General features: G+C 50.4%; 1 protein-coding gene across 6 annotated transcripts; it reads left to right on the top strand.

Annotated features, from left to right (window-relative positions):
* Positions 1–9,048: 9,048 nt before the first annotated feature.
* On the top strand, positions 9,049–13,838 carry S100A2 (S100 calcium binding protein A2). Of its 6 annotated transcripts, none has more exons than XM_035009606.1 (3): positions 9,049–9,398; positions 12,621–12,768; positions 13,598–13,838. In XM_035009606.1, exons 2-3 carry the CDS (start codon positions 12,628–12,630, stop codon positions 13,748–13,750), a joined length of 294 nt encoding a protein of 97 aa, XP_034865497.1. In that variant the 5' UTR covers positions 9,049–9,398; positions 12,621–12,627; the 3' UTR covers positions 13,751–13,838. The 6 variants fall into 6 exon arrangements, with proteins under 6 accessions (XP_034865497.1, XP_034865495.1, XP_034865496.1 ...); XM_035009604.1 differs by lacking the exon at positions 9,049–9,398 and adding an exon at positions 10,355–10,538; XM_035009605.1 differs by lacking the exon at positions 9,049–9,398 and adding an exon at positions 10,806–11,077.
* Positions 13,839–16,869: the final 3,031 nt, after the last annotated feature.

Genomic DNA, 16,869 nt, shown 5'->3' with positions numbered 1-16,869 from the left:
CATATTTCAGTGCTTGAATATGCTCTAATTTATTTATCCATACACCTATTGATAGACATTAGGACTGTTTCAGTTTTTTTCTCCTTCTTTTAAAACATCTATTAATTAGAAATTTTTATTACATAAGAGTAAGAAAGCATAATTATAATTATAGTCCATATAATAATGATTCTTTGGAATTTATTGAGACTTCTTTTGTGTCCTAGAGCATATTCAATATTACATGAGCCACATGTGTTAGAAAAGAATGTGTATTTTCTCTTTCTTGGGTGTAGAAGTCTATATTTGCCAGTAACTTGCCAGTCAATCTTATTGATAAATAAGATTATTCAGCTATTTTATATCTCTATTTTTATCTCCTTGATTGTTCAGTTTCTGAGAAGAGTGTGTTAAAATCTCTAACCATTATTTATTTATTTCTTCCAAAAGATTTGATAGTTGTTGCTTTATATATTTTGAGGCTATATTATTGGTCCTTTTGTGTTTATGATATTTATATTTTCTTGTATTATGTTTCTATTTGTCTCATCTTTTTCATCTTGAATTCTCCTTTATCAAATATCAAAATTACTTCCCTGATATATATTTTTTAAATTTTATTTATTTATTTATTTGACAGAGAGAGCACAAGCAGGGGGAGCTGCATGCAGAGGGAGAGGGAGAAGCAGACTCCCTGTCAAGCAGGAAGCCCTATTTGAGACTCAATCCCAGGACCCTGGGATCATGAGCTGAGCCGAAGGCAGACATTTTAACTGACTGAGCCATCCAGGAGCCCATAGATAATCAGTTTTATTATATTTAGCCAATTTTGTGCCTCATATCTCAGGAATCATCCTGATTTATTTCTCTTGGGTTTGTTCCTCTTCTTATTTGAGTACCTTCTCTCAGAGTGTTTTTTTTTTTTTTTTAAAGATTTGTTTATTTATTTGAGAGAGAGAGAGCGAGCGTGCTTGTGCAAGTGAGCATGGGGGGGCAGGGGCGGAGAGGGGCAGAGGGAGAGGGAGAGAGAGAATCTCAAGCAGACTCTGTGCTGAGCATGGAGCCTGACGTGGGGCTCAATCTCATGACCCTGAGATCATGATCTGAGCTGAAATCAAGATATGTATGCTTAACTGACTGCACTCCCAGGCGCCCCCCCACCGAGTGTTTTTAATGTAGGTCTTTGTGTGGTAAAACAGCTTCGGCCTACTATATCTGAGGATATTTTTTAATACCTTCACATTTGAGTGACTCTTTGGCTATAGGCAAGATTTCTTTCAGTTTTAAAAACATTTGCTACTTTGTCTTCCTGTGTCTAGTGTTTCTACTGAGAAGTCTGATGTCAATTTGATTCTTGTCCCTGTGCGTTGCTTTTGGAGGTGTTCAGAATTTTATCTGACTTTGATGTTCTTAGACTTCCATATAATGAATCTGGATGTGTTTCCCCTCAGTTACCCCATTTTTTAAAAAGCTATTCTTTTTTTTTTTTAGATTTTTATTTATTTATTTGAGAGAGAGAGAGAGCATGAGCTGGGAAGAGGGTCAGAGGGAGAAGCAGACTCCCCACTGAGCAGGGAGCCTGACGTGGGGCTCGATCCCAGGACCCTGAGATCATGACCTGAGCCAAAGGCAGATGCTTCACCGACTGAGCCACCCAGGTGCCCAGTTACCCCATTTCACACTCTGAGCCCTTTCATCTGAAATTCTGAGAAATTTGTCACCATTGTTTCTTCAGCTGTTTTCTCCTCTTTCCCTTTATGCCCCTCTCTTTGGGGAACCCTATTATCCTGATAGTAACACTTCTTTTCTTTTTTTTAAGATTTTATTTATTTGACAGAGAGTGAGAGAGAGAGAGAACACAAGCAGGGGGAGCAGCAGGCAGAGGGAGAGGGAGAAGCAGACTCCCTGCTGAGCAAGGAGCCCGATATGGGGCTTGATTCCAGGACCCTGGGATCATGACCTGAGCTGAAGGCAGACCTTAACTGACTGAGCCACCCAGGCGCCCCCTATGTGACATTTTAATCCTTCCCTTTTGTTTCATTTTGGAATTCTTCTAATTCTCCTTTCTCCACCTTCTTTTGCCTTATAATCTTTTCTTTGAACTTTGTATCTCTCTCTCTTTTTAAAGATTTATTTATTTATTTATTTTAGAGAGAGAGAAAGAGAGAGAGTGTGTGTGCATGCTTCTGTGGAGTGGGGGAGAGGAGGGGCAGATCCCAAGCAAAGTCCTGCCGAGTTGGAGCCTGCCATGGGGCTGGATCCGACAACCTTGAGACCATGACCTGAGCCAAAATCAAGAGTTGGACGCTCAACTGACTGCACCACCCAGGTGCCCCTAAAAAATTATTATTATTATTATTATTATTATTATTTGAGTAGGTTCGGTGCCCAGTGGGGCTTGAACTCATAACGCCGAGATTAAGAGTTGCATACTCTTTTGACTGAGCCAGCCAGGTGTCTCCCACCCCCTTCCAATGGCTTCCTGTTTTACTTAGAACAAAATCCAAACTCCTTACACTGGCCTTACAAGGCCCTGCATGATTTGACCCTTCCTGACCTTCCTAATTCCATCTCATGCCCTTCTCCCCCTCACCATCCATGGTCCACCCACACTGCTCTTTTCTCCTTTCCCACCCCAAACTCCTTCCCATCCCTGGGCCATGCCTGGAACACACCCTCCCCTCCCTGTGTGGACGACTCCTCATCCTTCAACCCTTCTCCTTAGTGAGTCCTTCCCTGACCACCTGCCCAGGTGACAATTCTGTCATTATACCTGTTCGTTGTTGTTCATAACCCTTCCTACAACCTGTACTTTACATTTATGTCCCATCTTCCCCATTTGATTACATGCTCCACCAGGGCAAGGGCTATGTCTGTCTTGTTCACTAGTGTATCCCTAGGCCTAGTGCGGTGTCACTACTGAATAAATATTTGCTGAGTGTATGCATAAAGAATGAAGCGGAGTGTTGGGTCCTTGAGAGCCACACTGAAGAGTCTAAGTGATGTGGTGGTTGGGGCGCCTGGGTGGTGCAGTCAGTTAAGTGTCCTTCTCTTGGTTTTGGCTCAGGGTCTTGAGATCGAGCCCTGCATCGGGCTCTGCACTCACTGTGGGGTCTGCTTCGGATTCTCTCTCCGTCTCTTTCTGCCCCTCTTGCTCGTGCTCTCTCTCTCGCAAATGAATAAATAAATCTTAAAAAAAAAAAAGATGTCGTGGTCAGTAGAGAGACTCAGAGGTTTTTGAGCAAGTGAGTGACAGAATGGACAGCTGTGATCGAGGCAGGTTTCCCCAGGGAAGCCCAGCAGCACTCGTGGCTGGCAAGGCTGCCTGGCTGGGCCTAAGGTTCTACAGAGCAAGGCAGAGACAATGCCCACGTTGGGGCTGGGACAACTGGGGCAGCAACCAGAACCTGGGGCTGGGCTGGTGGGGCTGCCTGAGTGCAGATTCAAATCCTTTCATTTTAGGAGTTGTCTAAACTGAAGGATGCTATGAGAAAGAGGGGGAAACAGAGAGGAGATAACTGGAAGCAAGCAAGAGAGAAAAGGGTAGAGACTAATGACAGCCCCACCAGCAGACATAGGGATAAGAAGAGGGCTCAGGAAGTGGCCAGGGCTGGAACTTGGGGTGGAGAGGTGGCAGTGAGGGTGACTGAGGAGTGGTGCTCAGCAGCAGGGCTCCCGAGTTTAAATCCTGGCTCTATACCAAATCTCCTGAGCTTCTGTTTCCTGATCTATTAATCACAGACATTGCCCACATTATAGGGTGGTTGGGAGGATTGAATTAGGTGGTGTATGCATTGTACTTAAACAACGTCTACAAAGAGTAAGCACTCAGTAAACTTTAGTTTCTTCCTTCCTACCTGCCAGCTGCCCTCTTTCCTTCTTAAAAGCAGATGTTTATCTAGGTTCAGAAAGACATTTTTTATCACTTCACTTAGTGATGGTCTTGTTCTGAGAGATTAATTCTTCTTCATTCTTTTTTTTTTTTTTTTAATTTATTTTTGAGAGAGAGAGAGAAGGAGAAGGGTGAGGGTCAGAGGGAGAAGCAGACTCCCTGCCGAGCAGGGAGCCCGATGCAGGACTCGATCCCGGGACTCCAGGATCATGACCTGAGCCGAAGGCAGTCGCTTAACCAACTGAGCCACCCAGGCGCCCTACTTTATAATTCTTCTTCATTCTTATGACTGCCTGGCAAACCCAAACATTCCAGAAATCAGCTCAATTTCTTCCCAGGAGGAAAGTCCCTTTGAGAATCCAAATGCAAACCAGAGGCTGGTTGGTGGATAGAGAGCCAGGGTACATGGAGTTGGGTGATCTTAGCAGGTCACATGAGTAAGCTGGCGTGATGGTGTGTCTACCCCTATGCAGGGAATCAGTTCCCTTATCTATGACACAGGGTGTAGGGAGGCATTGAACTGGATCAGGCTAGGCTGTCACCAAACTCCACTATTTTTGAAGCCAGACCTGGGTGTTTTGCCAATTATAATGGGGAAAATACGATCATTTCCAAGCTAGGAGAAAGAATCCAGCAAATGAACAGATTTTTCTCAATTTTAAGATTTACTTTATTATTTTTTCCTAAGCTGTTAACATCTGATACTAGCAGATGACCAAATAAAGGTTCAAAGGACAAATAAATATTGACAAGGAAACCAGGAATAAATTATTGTTCTAATGTTGGGGGTATGTACGGGGTTTGATTGTACTTTCATGTTGCTGAGATGTCAAACAACCCCATCTCGTCAGTGACGCTGTTCTTACTGTACGTCATGGTTTCTGCTACTGTTGCATCTAGAGCATTCACTGAGTCCTCACTATGTGCTTTATGTGTATCATCTCATTTGATCTGTGAGGAGGGGGCCATAGCATCCTCACAATGCAGAAGAGGAAACTGATGTTTAGAGGGAGATTAAGGACCACCTGTAAGGCCAAATGGCTAGTGTAGTGACTGTGATAACTTTCTTCTTCTGGTAAGAGTCCCTTGACCACAGGGCTGGGAACCTGACCCGCAGTGGCCAGTCATAGCACCCTGCTCCCTGGACACAGGGATTGGTTCATGGCTGAGTGTGTGAACCAAGTAAGGGCTAATCAGGGCTCTTCCTGGGATAGATGGACACTGGGTTTTCCAAAGCTAGGACGGCCTTTGGCCATGTTCCTTGTTCCTGCTGCGGTAAGAGTAAATACGGCATCAAAGAGATGAACAGCGAACAGTGATGTGGCAAGGATGGACAGATGTTTGGATGGATGGATGGATGGATGGTGTTGAGTTCCCCTTTCTAGCCCCAAGGCTATGGTTCATTGACCCTTTGCATTATCTCAGTGAGATTACCAGTTATATAACACAACACATTCCCTTTTTTGCTTCAGTGAGCTTGCATGGAGCTTCTTACAGCTGGAAGATCCTGTCTGATAGAACGAGAACATGGAGAGGTCAAGGTTAGAACCCAGAATCTGTCTTCTCTCCTGTCACCATTTCCTAGTATTACACATTACACACTCTTTTTTTTTTTTTTTTTAAGATTTTATTTATTTCACAGAGAGAGACAGCGAGAGAGGGAACACAAGCAGGGGGAGTGGGAGAGGGAGAAGCAGGCTCCCCGCTGAGCAGGGAGCCCGACGCGGGGCTCGATCCCAGGACCCTGGGATCATGACCTGAGCCGAAGGCAGACGCTTAACGACTGAGCCACCCAGGCGCCCCTACACATCGATTTCTTAAAACATCTCTCTTTAAACCGCTTCCTCATGAGCAACACCCTGTAATTTTTTAAATCACTGCTCACCTTCCTGGGTCAACTTTCTTTTTTTGAAGCTGCGCTTAGTCCCTTTCTGAGATTTGGGAAGTTGCCTGGGTTTATTAGAACACATCAAAATGCATCTCTCATGTTGGGTGTTTCTGGGAAAATGGCTATTCTTTCTGCTTTATGTTGATTCCTGTTAGCACCAGTTTTACCAAATGACATTTTCCATCCTTGGAACCTCCATTCTGGCAAATGGTAAAAACCTGCTCCCCAGGCCTGGGTGCTTGCTGGCTGGCTGGCTGAGCGAGGCCATGAGGAACCTTCGGGTGGCGGAGTGAGGGGGGGGGGGGAGTGTCTCAGGGTTCTGAGTCAGACACTAGACCTCAGGCACTACAAGCCTCTGTAAGGAGTTGTGGGTAGGGGAAGCAAGTCCCCAAACCTGAAGTCCTGCAGTGCCAGGGGATGGCCTGCTTTCTTCACGAGGACATGGATGCTGGTGGGGGTGGCTGGAGGTTGGGGGCACAAGGAGTGGTTTGTTCCTGACCACATCCCCTGAGGATTGACCCCAGTTAATGGTGCATTCTTCTCCTGCTGCTTCCCAAACTGACCTTCCCTGCCTTCTCACAGAGAGCCGCTGCCCAGCTGTACCCTGCCCTGCGGGGTGGGCTCACCGGGGAGGTGAGGAGGGTGCAGCCAGCTGGTTGAGAAAGAGAGAAGCATAGTGTGGACTCTCACCTCTTCCTTGTTGACAGAGAGAGGAGTGGAAGGGCTCCGCTCCCCTAGAAGCCCTTCTGGGGAGTGGGGTGTTTAATTGCCTCCTCCCCAGAGCACTGGCAGGGGCAGGAAGGAAGCATCTGGTGACAATGGAGAGAGTTGGGTGGATGCAATGGTAGCAAGTCAGCTTCTAGAAGGTTTGGGGTGGGGGTAGAGCCTGGTCTGGAAATGTGGTATTGAAGGGAGGGGGGAGGATGGTGGCAATGAGGGACAACACTGGCCATTCTCCAAACACCTGCACTGTGTCAGGCACTGGGGACACTGGGAATGACCAATACTCAGTGTCTATTTCTCAGCAGCAGAGTCTAGTGGGGGAGACACATAAAGAAATAGTCTCATAAAAGTTGCTGTTATAGGGCAGGGGGCTAGTGAGGTCCATGAGGACCTAACTATGTTCGTGTGTGTGCTCTAGTATGTGGGGAGGCTGGGGAGTAGATTCAGGGTGCGGCACAGAGATGATCTTAGAGTTGAGTTGAAAGGGTGATTAGGAGGTCGACAGGGAACAAACTGAGGAAGTGCTCTCGGAGAGAATGAATGGCTTAGGTGGGGCTTTGAGGCATGGGAGGCGTGGCCTGTGCATCAGTGAGGTTGGTGCCTAGGAAGGTGTGTCACGTTTGGTAGCCTTCTCCTCAAAGTTATGAGACATCACGGTGCTTTCACCTGAGGGGTGACATGCTCAGATTTGGATTTAGGGAGATCACTCTGGTGGCAGAGCTGAGAAGGGGTTGGAGTGGGGGCAAGGTTGGGGTGAGAGAAGAGTCCAGCTGTGTTTACAACCACCCAGGGGCACAGGGACGGCGGCAGCTCAGGCAGTCTGACAGAGATGAGTGGCATGGAGAAGGCAGGCGGAGGGCAGTGACGGGGAAGCAGGAGGCTGGGAGGACAGCCAAGTTTCTGGTTTGGGTCATTAGGTGGATGGTGGTGTTATTTGTGGCAGAGAGGGGTACTAAGGGACGTGAAGATCCGAGGAAGGTTATTTTTAAGTCTGCTTTAAATGCAGGCAGAATGCAGTTGGAAGGCAAGGGGAAAGGGGCTGGTGGTTGAAGATGCCAGAGCAGAGCAGGTGGAGGAGATGCTCCCCTAGGCCCTGGTGAAGTTGAGAAAGGAGTCCAAGAGGCCAGGTGGGGGTGTGGGGAGAGAATGGCAGAGCGTCGCGATCTGAGTGGGAAGGTTAGAGCTCTCAGGGATTCGCAGGGATTGGGGCTTATAGAGGAGTGTTACCATTGTGACTACCCATGTTTGTCATGCCTCGTTAACTGTGAACCTGGGCAAACTTGCCCGAGCCTCGATTTCCTCCTCTGTAGAGTGGGTGAGATTGTACCAACTTCCGGGGATAGTTGTGTAAATTAAATGGAATAACATACAGAGATCACTTAACACACAGTAGGTACGCCGTAATGTCAGCCACGTAGCCTCCCAGCACTGGGAATGCATTTGCTCATTGCACGGTGATATCAGCAGGTTTTCTTGTGCTGATCATGCAATCAGGGGGCAGTTAGATAAATTATTTAATGCAGTTTGTTATGAGAAAATATTTCAAAGCAGGGCACCTGCGTAGCTCAGTCGGTTAAGCGTCTGCCTTCTGCTCAGGTCATGATCCTGGAGTTCTGGAACGAGCCTGAGCCCCAAGTCTCCAAGTCTCAGGCTCCCTGCTCAGCAGGGAGTCTGCTCCTCCCTCTCCCTTTGCCCATCCCCCACAGTTTGTGTTCTCTCTCTCTCTCAAATAAAATCGCAAAAAAAAAAAAAGAAAAAAATATATTTTTTAGATTTTTTGTTTATTTATTTGACAGAGACACAGCGAGAGAGGGATCACAAGCAGGGGGAGTGGGAGAGGGAGAAGCAGGCTTCCTGCCGAACAGGGAGCCTGATGTGGGGCTCGATCCCAGGACCCCGAGATCATGACCTGAGCCGAAGGCAGACGCTTAACGACTGAGCCACCCAGGCGCCCCAAAAGAAAATATTTCAAAGCATATTTTGGAGGGTAGAGGACTAATAAAAGGGATTCCTGTAGTGAAAAGTAGGTCAAGGGCGCAGTGCAACTGGCCAGGGTCGCATGGTGAGCCAGAGGGAATGCCAGGGCTTCAACCTGGGGCCCCAACACTGGGGCCATTTCTCTTTCTGCCGAATTGTCCTGGGGAAAGCGGTGTGTGGGCAGAGCTTGGCGGTGTTCAGTCCCTCACTCAGGCCACCTCGTTCCCTTCTGCCCCTGTCCTTAAGGCTCCTAACAGCTTCTAGACATGGGCTTCCGTCTCCAAGCTCTGCTTGTGCTGCTCAGCAGGCACTGTCCAGGAAACACCTTCTGTGTCAGGCAGGTGTGAAGGTGTGGGTGTGGGAAGGCCCCTTGGAGGTGAGTCAGCACCGCCTCCGCCTTCGTGAGTCAGGGGCCGGGCGGGGCCCGGGCTGGGGACCGGGCAGGGCGGCAGGGAGGAGGTGGGGCTGGCTGGCAACCACAGGTCTCAACCACCAGGGGGCAGGAACCAGGCGGGGAAACAGCCACCTAGGCCGCACGCCTCTGGCCCCAGCAGCCCCGGGGGACAGAGAGCCATGACCCAGCTTCTCAGGCTGGGCATGGGCAGAGTCATTGCTAGGGACGTGCCCATGGCCCCGCTGTGCCCCAGCTTCTCTGCCTTCACGGCCAAGTGGAGAATGTGGACTGGGATTGGACGCTGGAGTCATTCTGTCCAGCCCTCCTGCTCTGCTGACTCACACTGCGAGTGAGTGGCAAACTAATGTGATTTTCGCCCGTCTCAGGGATATGGCCACTTGAGGGCGCCATCGGGGCCTCAGTCCCCGGCGAGGGACAGGTCTCCCGGAGCTGCCCCTGGTAGTCAGTGGCTCTCTCTCTGCTCTCTCATTCCCTTCACAGTCCTTCTGTTCCTGTGGTCTCTGACCTTTTGTCCATCCCTGCTGGTGAGGCACTCCCTCAGCTCCCTCCCTCCCTGGACCCCAGGGCTAGAGCGGGTGTTCCCTCAGGGGTTGCCAGCTGTTTTCCAGCCCGGGGTCTAAGTGCCACTTCTGGGACCTGGGGAAGTTAGGATTTGGTAACAGAGTCCGTGGTGTGATTTGGGAGACCAGAAGGCCCCTTGGCTCCTAACTACCATCCCCAGTGCCCACTGCATTGGCACGGGGTGTGTGTGAGACCCTTTGTTCATGCAGAAACGAGTAAGACCCTGCCCAGTGAGCTCACCGTGTGGGGGTGAGGGCAAGAGAAGACAAGCACTCGAATGATTCAGCCCAGGGCAGATGCTCTAGCGCACAAGGACAAAAGGAGTCCTTGTATGGGACACAGCAGGTAGAGATGGAATCTGGCTGGGCCCGGGGAAGGCTCCATGAAGTAGGTGGCATTTACCCAGCCTTTGAAGGATAGCTGGGATTTCAACAGGAAGAGATGTGGGGAGCAGGGGTCAGGACAAGCAGGGGGTCCCAGCGCACCGGGTCCATGCATGATGTGCTCAAGACGCGGTGAGCCAGGCAGTTAGGGTGTGTGTAGAGAGGCTTGGAAAGCAGGCTGGGGCCAGGGTCCAAGCACCTCGCTGCCAGGCTTCGTGGAGGAGCCATGGGCACGGCTGCGATATCTGAGCCTGAGAGGCCTTCTCTCACGTCCTGAGGCAAAATGGAGGAAGTGCTTCGAAAAGCAGTGCGTTGCACCCATTGGGCTTTACCCTCAGGGGGAAGGACTTTTATTTCAAGCTCTACATGAAACGGGGTTTGACAGGGAGGAGCAGTAGCATGAGGGGTCCATGTGCCTCGGACAGGAGGGGACACCGGGGGCTCCGAGGCCTGACGCCCTCTGCACTGTTCAGGCTGCCCTGAGTCCCACGGTGACCCCAGGAGAGGGCAGCCTGGCTTCCATCTGACCCTGTCAGTTCTCAGTCCCAGCTCCTCTGCGGTGTCTAACTCAAAGCTCCCAGACGGGGGCCCATGAAGGGTCTCGGTGCCAGCATCCTCTCCTCCCAGGCTGGGTTGGGGTTTCCAAGTGCTGCCCTGGCCTCCAGGGAGGAGGCGGGCGCCGCTGAGTCATTGCCCGGGCATCTGGGCCTGGAACAGTGGGTGAGTCACCGAGGGCTGGGCGCTGGGGGAGGGGAAAGAAGCTGCTGGACCTCTGGAAGGGGGAGGGGAGCTTGCGGCCGGAAGGGCGGTGCCCAGACTGGTGGAGGTAGAAAGAGCAGTAGGCCCGGCGCCTGGGAGGGGGCAGCATGAAGCCCGCTCTTCTCTGAAAGCCCCGCCCTGGGCTGGGTCCTAGTGGCTGCAGTTTGGCCTTCCTCCGGGCATGGGGAGGAGCCTGGCGGGATGGGGTGAGGAGGGCCAGGGCTGTGGCCTGCCCCAGCCCAGGCCTCCGCTGGGGGAGCTGTCCAGCCCCTCCTCGCTTGCCCACCCCCAAGCCTTCCCTTCTCCGTTTCGAACCTCCAGGGGCGTCCTTACAGTTCCCACTGACTTGCTCGCCCCCACTGCGAGGGTCTCTCAGGGCCTCCCTGCCTCCTTCCAGATGCCTTCCTACCCACGGGGGCCTTTCAAGCAGTTTTTAGGCACACGCTTCCCTCATTACCTCACCGAGAGGAATTCCGTTGCCAGCCACGAAGCTTCCCCCCGTGAGTCCCTAAAGTCAGCTTGCAAGCGTGTGCGCGCGCGCGCACGCACACACACGCACCCACACGCACGCACACGCCCGCACACGCCCGCGCACACACGCCCGCACGCACACGCACACGCACGCCCGCACGCACGCACGCACAGGCCTGGGAAGTCCCTGGGTGCCTGTATCCTCTGACTCACAAATGAGCTGCGGCCCGCAGGCATGTGTCAAACGAGCAAGGCCTGGCACGAGACTCTAGTCGTGCAAACAGGGGTGACGGCCCCTTACCCTGCTTCCCCATGACACCTCCCACTCCCCTCCGGGGCCTTCTCGTCCAGCTGGTGGTGGGGCTGGCAGAGTCGGTGGGGGGGAGGGGGGGCGGCAGAGTCTGGGGTGGGGGCTGGCAGGGAGTGGGTGGGGGTGGCAGGAGGCCAGGCTTCAGCGGGATCAGGTTGGGGCAGGTTTGATTTCCTTAAAATGCCAGGCTGGGGGCCAGTGGGGCAGGCATATAAACCCCAGTGTGGGAGCCTGGCCCTTTGCTTTCCTTCCAGAGCCTCTGTCATCTGGTCTGGTGAGTGCCTCAGTCTTCTGAGGGCTGGGTGGGGGGACCCCAGGGGTCTCTGCCTTATTCTTCTTTCTTAATCTTTGTCTCCATAGTTTCCTCATTCTGGGTCTCTCCCTTTGGGGGACCTTGTGTGAAGTGTCCGACTGAGAGTTTTTTCCAGGCTCCTCTGTGAGGTCTTAGTTTAGGGGTTGCTCTGAGACCTTCTCTTGGGTCTCACAGTCTAGGCATCTCAATCTAGAGACCCTTCTTGGGGGCCTAGGCCTAGGAATATGAGGTGTGGAGGGTGGTGCTTTAACAAGAGTCTTGAGTTTGGTTTTTGTTTTTGCAAAGTCCTGGATTCTAGCAGGACTAAGGGACAAGAGCCAGGGATCTCAAGTGCGTGGGCCTGCCTGGGTCCCTGCCCTGCATAGCTGCATAATGCCCTGCCCTTTGCCGCTTCCCATCTCCTCCCCCTTGAGAAGGCAGAGCTAGCGGATGGGCCCAGAACTTTACTTGCCCCTGACACCAGGTACTGAGGCCTTACCCCAGGACTCCCCCCTAAGCATCCCGGGGCTGCTCAGAGCATTCTCAGAGGCAGAGCCGTGGAAAAGATGGCCTCTGAGTTCTGTCCTGCTGTTCCCAGGACCCAGGACATGTAATTCCTTTAGTACCAATCTCAGTAGGATCCTTCCTGGTGGGGAGGGTTGCTCAGTGGCCTTCACCTGTCTGATAGAGACAGTACCCCTCTCCCCCTCCCGGCTCAGAGGTCTCTACTGGGAGGGAAGATTCATCCCTATCCTCTGAGAGTCCTTAGTCCAGTGGAGGAAACATACTTGCCCAAGGATACTTCTCTGGCCTTGGGGGTCCCTCGTCTATGGGGGAGATGACTCCTCAGGGAGGAATAGTCTCGGGAGATGCAGAGGGGGGTTTGGAGAGGCACTTTGGGGCACAAGGGCAGAGTGTCCTGCGGGCTGGGATGAAGTGTCTCCATCACCTGCCACCCCTGTGGCCCCAGATCCAAGATGTCCAGTCCCCTGGAGCAGGCACTGGCTGTGATGGTCACCACCTTCCACAAGTACTCTGGCCAAGAGGGTGACAAGTTCAAGCTGAGTAAGGGGGAGATGAAGGCCCTTCTGCACAAGGAGCTGCCCAGCTTTGTTGGGGTGAGTGGGGCTGGTTGGGGTGGGAGGGTCCTGATGTATGTGTGGGGGCTGCCTGCTGATGCAGACACAGGGCGCAGCCTCACAGAGGGGGCCGAGGCCCACCCACGTGTGAGTGCCCTGTCACTGCCGCCCCTGCGGCTCTCCAGAGGATGGATGGCTGTCAGGGCCCTCAGGGTCCATCTGTCCGATCCCCTCACTGAGTTGAGCAAACCAAAGCCCAGAGAGGGGAAGTGACTGCCCAAGAGCACACAGCTCTCTTGCTCTTAGTTTCCATGTTATATGCCAAACTAAGAAGGTATGTAGGGAGAGAAGAGCCCAGCTAACACATGCGCCCTGGGACAGTTGGCAGAAAAATGCAGTCAACTTTCAGTTTGCCCCTCACCTGCCTCATATTGACTCCTGAAGAATTCAAAGTCAGTTCTCAGGCTTTGAACTTATGGGGCATGTCCTTTATTCCTTTAAAAAAATTTTTTTTGGTTAAGCTTTTCTAATTTGGTTTCATTTTGGCTGGTATTAAAAAGTTTGCCTTTTCTGAATTCAGAAATTTTTAATTTGTTCATCAGCACAGTGGGGGTAGTGATGCCCACCTTGTTGGGCTCAGGGAGTACCTGGGTGCTCCTCACTCCCAGCAGGGACAGCTGGAGACCCTCCCCAGTGAACGTCTACCTGTCCTCATTCCCAGAGCCTCTCTGTAGCTCCCGGGAGGTCCCTGCCCACCACGTACCCACTGCCCAGTGCGGAGTGAGGGCTAGGCTCTGACCAGTAGGTGTGTGATTGGTGTGGGGGTGGGTGGAGAGCAGCCTGCTGAACCATTCTTTTTCACTTTCAGGAGAAGGTGGATGAGGAGGGCCTGAAGAAGCTGATGGGCAATCTGGATGAGAACAGTGACCAGCAGGTGGACTTCCAGGAGTATGCTGTTTTTCTGGCTCTTGTCACTATCATGTGCAATGAGTTCTTCCAGGACTCCCCAGACCGGCCCTGAAGCAGAGCTCTTGCTTTGCTGTGGGCCTCTTGGACCCACGGGGACTCTAGCTATCCTTTGTACTCAATAAACTTATCTGTTGATCATATTTTATTTTATTTTATTTTATTATTTTTTTTAAGATTTTATTTATTTATTCATGAGAGACAGAGAGAGAGAGAGGCAGAGGGAGAAGCAGGCTCCCAAGGAGCAGGGAGCCCGATGTGGGGCCCGATCCCAGGACCCTGGGATCATGACCCGAGCCGAAGGCAGATGCCCAACCATCTGAGCCACCCAGGCGCCCCTGTTGATCATATTTTAATAGCTCAGTGATGCCCCATACCCTGGCTGGCTCAGTTGGGGTGCTGGAAAATGAGAGCCTCCTTAGATCCTACCCCCTCTAGGCTCTGACTCTTCTGGAAATCTCCCCAAGGCCAGAGCTGTGCCTTAAGTCCCAGACTTTGGGATTTCAAGTACCAGTAAAAATTTGAGATAGTTTGCTAACTTTTTTTTTCCCAATAAAGATATTAAAAAAGGCAAATACCATCCACCATCACTGTCATTTCATAAAAAGAGATAAGTCTAACAAAGAAGGAAGGATACACTCCGAACGAAGGACAGACCTTGACATTCAGTGCTGTGAACAATTAGCTGTACTAGGATCTGCTCCAGAGGCGTAAGGTGGTCTAACCAACCCAGCAGACCTGCTCAGTAAAGACTTCTTTTTTTTTTTAAAGATTTATTTATTTATTTGAGAGAGCGAGAATGAGAGAGAGTACATGAGAGTGGGGGAGGGTCAGAGGGAGAAGCAGGCTCCTCACTGAGCAGGGAGCCCAATGCGGGACTTGATCCCGGGACTCCAGGATCATGACCTGAGCTGAAGGCAGTCGCTGAACCGACTGAGCCACCCAGGCGCCCTCAGTAAAGACTTCTTATCAGGTTGCCGGCTTTAGGCCCTGTTTTAGCAAAGCTGTATTTCTTTTGATATCTGCTTTCAGATGGGCTCCAGTTTGAGTTCATTCTTCTCCTGTTGGAAGCTATCAGGCACTAAGTTCATATCGGCATCCTGATTTTTTTCTACCATTTTCCCTAAACTTGTAGCGAGGTTGCCATCTGTTCTGCACCCTACGGTCCATCAGGTGACAACATGCCCGAACACCTTGCCACCTCCTAACAAAGTCACTGACTTTCCAGCCAGCAAAGGTGAGGTCCTCATATTTTATTCTTTCCTCTCCTCAAGTAATTACACATGTTAGATTCTCTCTCTCTCTCTCTTTAATGGATCCCACTTTTAGTTACCAAATTCTCTACCAGTTAGGAATGTATTCAGTTGTAAGATACAGGAAACCCGACTAAGAATGGCATAAATGAATTGGCATTTAAATGTCTTATAAAATAAGTCTGAGGTATGGAATTCAGGTTTGGTTCAGTGACTTAGAGATGCTGTTCTGGTTACCTATTGTTGCATTACAAATCACCCAACACTTGGTAAATTAAAACAGATTTATCTGTCAAGTTTCTGTATGGAGACTGCAGTCAGTCAATGAAGTTCTCATTTGGGACTTTTCATGCGGTTGCAGACGGATGTTGGAGCTGGAGTCATCTGAAAGTTCAAATCAATTCAACTTCCAAAGTAGCTTACTCGATATGCTTGGCAATTGGTGCCAGTTGTAAGCTGGGAGCTCGGCTGGAACTTTCATCTGGAATGCCTACCTATTACCTCTCTATGTAGCTTGGGCTTCTCAGAGCATGGCAGCTAGGTTCTGATAGGGAGGATCCCCCAAGTGAGCATCCCAAGGGGTCCCAATGGGGGCTGTGAGGCTTCTTAGGATTTACCTCAGCAATCCAAGAACATCACTTCTGCTGCATTCTATTGATCAAGCAAGTCATCAGGCTGGCCCAGATTCAAGGGGAAGAGAATTAGGCTCCATCTGTTCATGTGAGGAGCAGTAGCACAAAACTGACGTGGCCATCTTGGGAGACTGTATACCATAGTCTGACTTCTAGCAACCATGTGCAGAATGTAGTCACCTCCTTCCCAAGACCCACCATGTTTCACCCTGTTAAGGCATCAACGTGGGGTCCAGGGTCTTGTTATCTATGTCAGGCCCTAATCAGCTCCTCAAGAACAATTCCCTTGACCTGAAGATCTATGAACAATACATTCAATGCACAAAAGTGAGACAGACAGATAATAAACACTCCTAGTCAGAAAGGGGTGGTGGTGGATCAAAGGCACAAAAGTGTCATTGGTCCATAGCAATTCTGAAATTGAGTCAGACACATGCCACCAGATTCTTGATTAGGGCCCAGTTCTGCTCCCTATAAGTGGTTCTTCTTGGGTCCATGCTCTAGGTTGTTGGTTTCATTCTCTTTAACTCTTTATTTTCTATAAGGAATGTCTGTGTTTGTAGGTTTCTCAGCTGCCCCCTGCCCAAAGGAAGTTGACAACCCAAAGCTTCTTTTGTTTGAACTGTCTCTATCCCTTTCAGCCCAGGATTATGTAATTCCTTTAAAAATGTTGTGGGCTAGGGGCGCCTGGGTGGCTCAGTCATTAAGCGTCTGCCTTTGGCTCAAGTCATGATCCCAGAGTCCTGGGATAGAGCCCCACGTCAGGCTCCCTGCTCAGCGGGAAGCCTGCTTCTCCCTCTCCCCCCGCTTGTGTTCCCTCTCTCGCTGTCTCTCTGTCAAATAAATAAATAAAATCTTTAAAAAAAAAATGTTGTGGGCTTCCTGTGTATCAACTTATAATTCACTTAATTAGACTAATGCCACACTTAGAAATCTCTCTGAGACCGGCCCCTCCCTACCTTAGACTGAGAATCAGGGAGCTGGGAGAAAGGCCCTCTTGTCTGAAAGCATCTGAGAGGCACACTTCCAAAATTGTTAGAAGCCAACTTGCTTATCTGAGATCTGTGAGACTTGCCTTTAAATCTTTCCAAGTCTCTACCTTTGACTTTGTTTTTACCCGGAGTCCCTCTCTATTGGCAAGGCCCTGGATTTGACCTTTGCCCTGAAGCCATTTATTACTTTGAGAGCCATGTGCTGGCTGTAAAGACTGTTCTGGGCCATCTATATTTCTATATTATATTAAAAAACCTGAGCAGTTCCTTCTTAGGTCATCTCTTTCTTCTCCTGTT

This window comes from Mirounga leonina, unplaced genomic scaffold, assembly GCF_011800145.1.
Source record: "Mirounga leonina isolate KUSES-001 unplaced genomic scaffold, KU_Mleo_1.0 Mir_154, whole genome shotgun sequence".
Classification (NCBI taxonomy): domain Eukaryota; kingdom Metazoa; phylum Chordata; class Mammalia; order Carnivora; family Phocidae; genus Mirounga; species Mirounga leonina.
This window is presented reverse-complemented; position numbering and strand designations above follow the sequence as displayed.